At 41.8% G+C, this 3,258-nt stretch overlaps 1 protein-coding gene across 1 annotated transcript in view; it reads right to left on the reverse strand.

The window, feature by feature from the left end:
* The window catches only part of LOC102312413 (peroxisomal succinyl-coenzyme A thioesterase), a gene marked incomplete in the record, with an annotated part of 30,685 nt that overhangs the window by 25,431 nt on the left and 1,996 nt on the right, over positions 1 to 3,258 (reverse strand). Inside the window, 1 exon segment of the mRNA XM_042214995.1 lies at positions 1,939 to 2,144. Within this exon segment, the coding sequence (XP_042070929.1) occupies positions 1,939 to 2,144 (206 nt within the window).

The following is a 3,258-nucleotide window of genomic DNA, read 5'->3' on the forward strand; positions in this document are numbered from 1 at the left end:
TAATAATAATAATAATCAACTTAGTATTTTAGTAGTACTCCCTAATTATGATACATGAGCATGATATTTTGAGTAATTGAAATCAAGCAATGTAACAAGTTAGTTTATTGATTATTAAGGTCCAGATGTGGTTCGGTTTTCAGTGGTTTTTATCTAAATCAAGGCAGACAGGGAAGGAATCTTCCAGGGTGCACAAGACTGTATTTGATGTTCTGTCACGGTGAATTTGCTGTGTGAAGGCAGGCAGGAAAGGACCCAAATGCATTACTCACAGACGCGGTAACTTGAACAAACAAACCAAAAAAACCCCCACAGCTCTATTTGCTGGCAGGGGAAAAGCATACAAAACAAAACTATACTGGGAGATCGAAGTTCAGGAGGAAACACCAGGAGCGTAACACAGCAATGAGGGATGACACAACGCTGAACACTGGAGGATACTGTAGGAATGTTTAGCTGATTTAGAGTTTAGAAATGTGTTAACATAGAATCTAGAATTATTGTAGAGACACTGACACTGCCCTCAATGTAATAAAGGCCTGATTGTGTCATGAACTTAGAAGTAGATTTCTAGGAGACCCTCCCCCACTTGAACTGTGAGATTAAGACAAAAAGGAGTTAATGTTGAGTGGAAATTCCTTAGGCCATGCCTGGGTGGGAGTCTCAAAGTCTGTAACTAAATATCTTTGGTTTGGGAGGGAGATGGACTTTTATGGCCCTCAAGAAGGCACATACATAGAAATATACGCACATAGTGTTTTAACTGTTACGCACACACATCCACACGCACACTCACTCACGTGCACTCACACATACACACAAGTACGCGCATACACTCACTCACATGCACTCACACATACACACAAGTACGCGCATACACTCACTCACATGCACTCACATAGACATACGGGTACGCACACACACAGGCTTGTGCATACACACAGACACAGAGTTTGCAGCATACCATGGGGTATGCAATTTATCATGGGGTCACTTCTACAAAACTGAGGGAAACAGACAAAGGGGTTGAGATCTGCAGAGGAGTTCCGGGGTCCTGTACATCTCCCTTCTAGAAGGTGTAATCAATAAGTGTAATCAATGAGTGTGGATTAATAAAAGTGTTGTAGATTGACTACTGAGTCCCCGGTGTTCTTACTGGAGGCCTGAGGAATCTACGAACCGGGTAAAACTGTATTAAGGTAACAATACACACTATAAATACACAGACAAGAACATGAGGGAATGAGAAACAGGTGGGAACACAGCCGGGAGAAATAAGACCTAACGAGACAGAAGAAGCGAAACGAGTAGCATTGCCATAAGACATGGACCTTCAAAATAAAACAGCGAACAAGAAACAATTTACAAAGATGCAGACTAGACACTGAACCTAACCTGCACTAAACACGAGGGCACAATAACAAAACCTAAGAAGTAGGAATACAACCCGTAATGCTAAATCAAACCAAAACATAAGAACTCAAAATGCTGAGTCACAATGAGACAGAACTGTGACATGTTCTTTAAACAGCAGACAATTCAAAGAATCTAAGTCACCTATCTCCACATTGATCATTAATGTAAACAGACAATGAGTTACACATAAATTCAGAAAGCACACTCCAAATTCAACAGTGCCTTTTTTGTATTAAAGAAAATCTAATAAAGCAGTTTTAGTGAAGTCATCAGCATCAACCAAGAAACACAAACTGACAAAACCCCAAACTAAAACATCAGGTAAGCGTTTTAAAGCTTACTGAGGTAAAAAGAGTGAGAATCTCTTTAAGCACAATGAGCAGGACAGGAAGTTGCTCACATAGGGAGTCGAGTTCACATTCCAATAAAAACTGTCCAACACAAACATTTTTAGCTTGTTCACCCTCCAAAGACCAGCTCTGAGACAGCATCCTAAGTCTTCTGCAGTCAGTGGTGACCCACCTGATACGACGCCTCTGTGGTCGCTGACGTAGTGACCATATGCCTCCCAGTCGTCCTTGTCCTCAGAGTGGTGGAGGGAGTGGAGGGTTACCGGACATCCTGGAGGAAGATTCTCCACCAACACTTGAAATTTCTCATCAACCAAAGCCCGACTCGGGGTGATGGAGAGGATCGGAGGAACCGCCTGTGTCATGGCTGAGAGCAGTCTGTGGAGAGAAACTGTGACAGGTGAGTAACAGTGACAGGTCGGTCCGTCAGTGACGTTCAGGTCTAAGCTGAATTAAAAGCACAGATTTAGATGCAAACACACAGACAAAAAAGCAGTTTTATTTGGTTTTTAATCAGATGTTAATTTTATTTCTAGTTGTTTTGCATCAACTCACAATAAAGGTGTGTGTGTGTGTGTGTGTGTGTGTGTGTGTGTGTGTGTGTGTGTTATGAACAAAGTTAACTTTCTGGGATTTCTTAACATGGATAATAAGGCATGTATCGAGCCATTACACCTTGTTGTTTTGGATTATTTTAGCTTTCGTTTATAAATCATATGGCACACATTAGCAACCTTTGCTGTCATTTATGCATGTATTTAAGTATTTGTAAACGTACACGGGTATTTTTGAAAACGGAGATTTTCCGTTTTCGTTTTAAAAAATAATCCCGTCCACACATAAAGGCAGAAATGAAGGAAAACGCTGCTATGAACATGCCAAAGCAGCAGGTGGCGCTAGATTCCTAACCGTGCAGAAATGTTGGCCAATCAGAAGTCTAGAAGCCTCGGTGGGAAAAAGTAAACAAAGCTGCGGCATAGAAGCAGAACCGAGTCGTATGTGTGGAGAGACAGTAACTGTGTGTATATGTAAGCATTTAAACACTGCAGAGAGTAGAATTAACAGTAACAGTATTGTAGAAATTCATTTCACCGAAACAATAACGTGGCGCACAGTGTGACGCATGCACCAGTTTATTGTATTTCCAGACTTGCTTTCGGCACAATTTACAGTGCACGCTACTCTGTTTTTTGTCAGACTTGAAATAGCCGAAATACCTTCACACTACGGAACTTCTATGGCTCTTCCGTTCGACAATCTCTCCGGCGTTGGAACCATCATCTGTTTTCTCTTCGGTCACGCTCGGTTGATTTTTCTAGTCGGCACACTCATTTCCTCCATTACCCGCTGGCTGCTTCCCAAACAAACACACGTGCGGCTTGGCACTTGTGCTGTACGTAACAAGTCACACGACGTGACGCTGCGGCTGTGATTGGTTCGGCTCTGCGCTACTTAATTTGGATTGGCTGACCTTTTTTTTTTTTTTTTTTTT

The sequence above is a fragment of the Haplochromis burtoni genome, unplaced genomic scaffold (assembly GCF_018398535.1).
Source record: "Haplochromis burtoni strain Fernald_Lab_line unplaced genomic scaffold, NCSU_Asbu1 Contig_638, whole genome shotgun sequence".
Taxonomy (NCBI): domain Eukaryota; kingdom Metazoa; phylum Chordata; class Actinopteri; order Cichliformes; family Cichlidae; genus Haplochromis; species Haplochromis burtoni.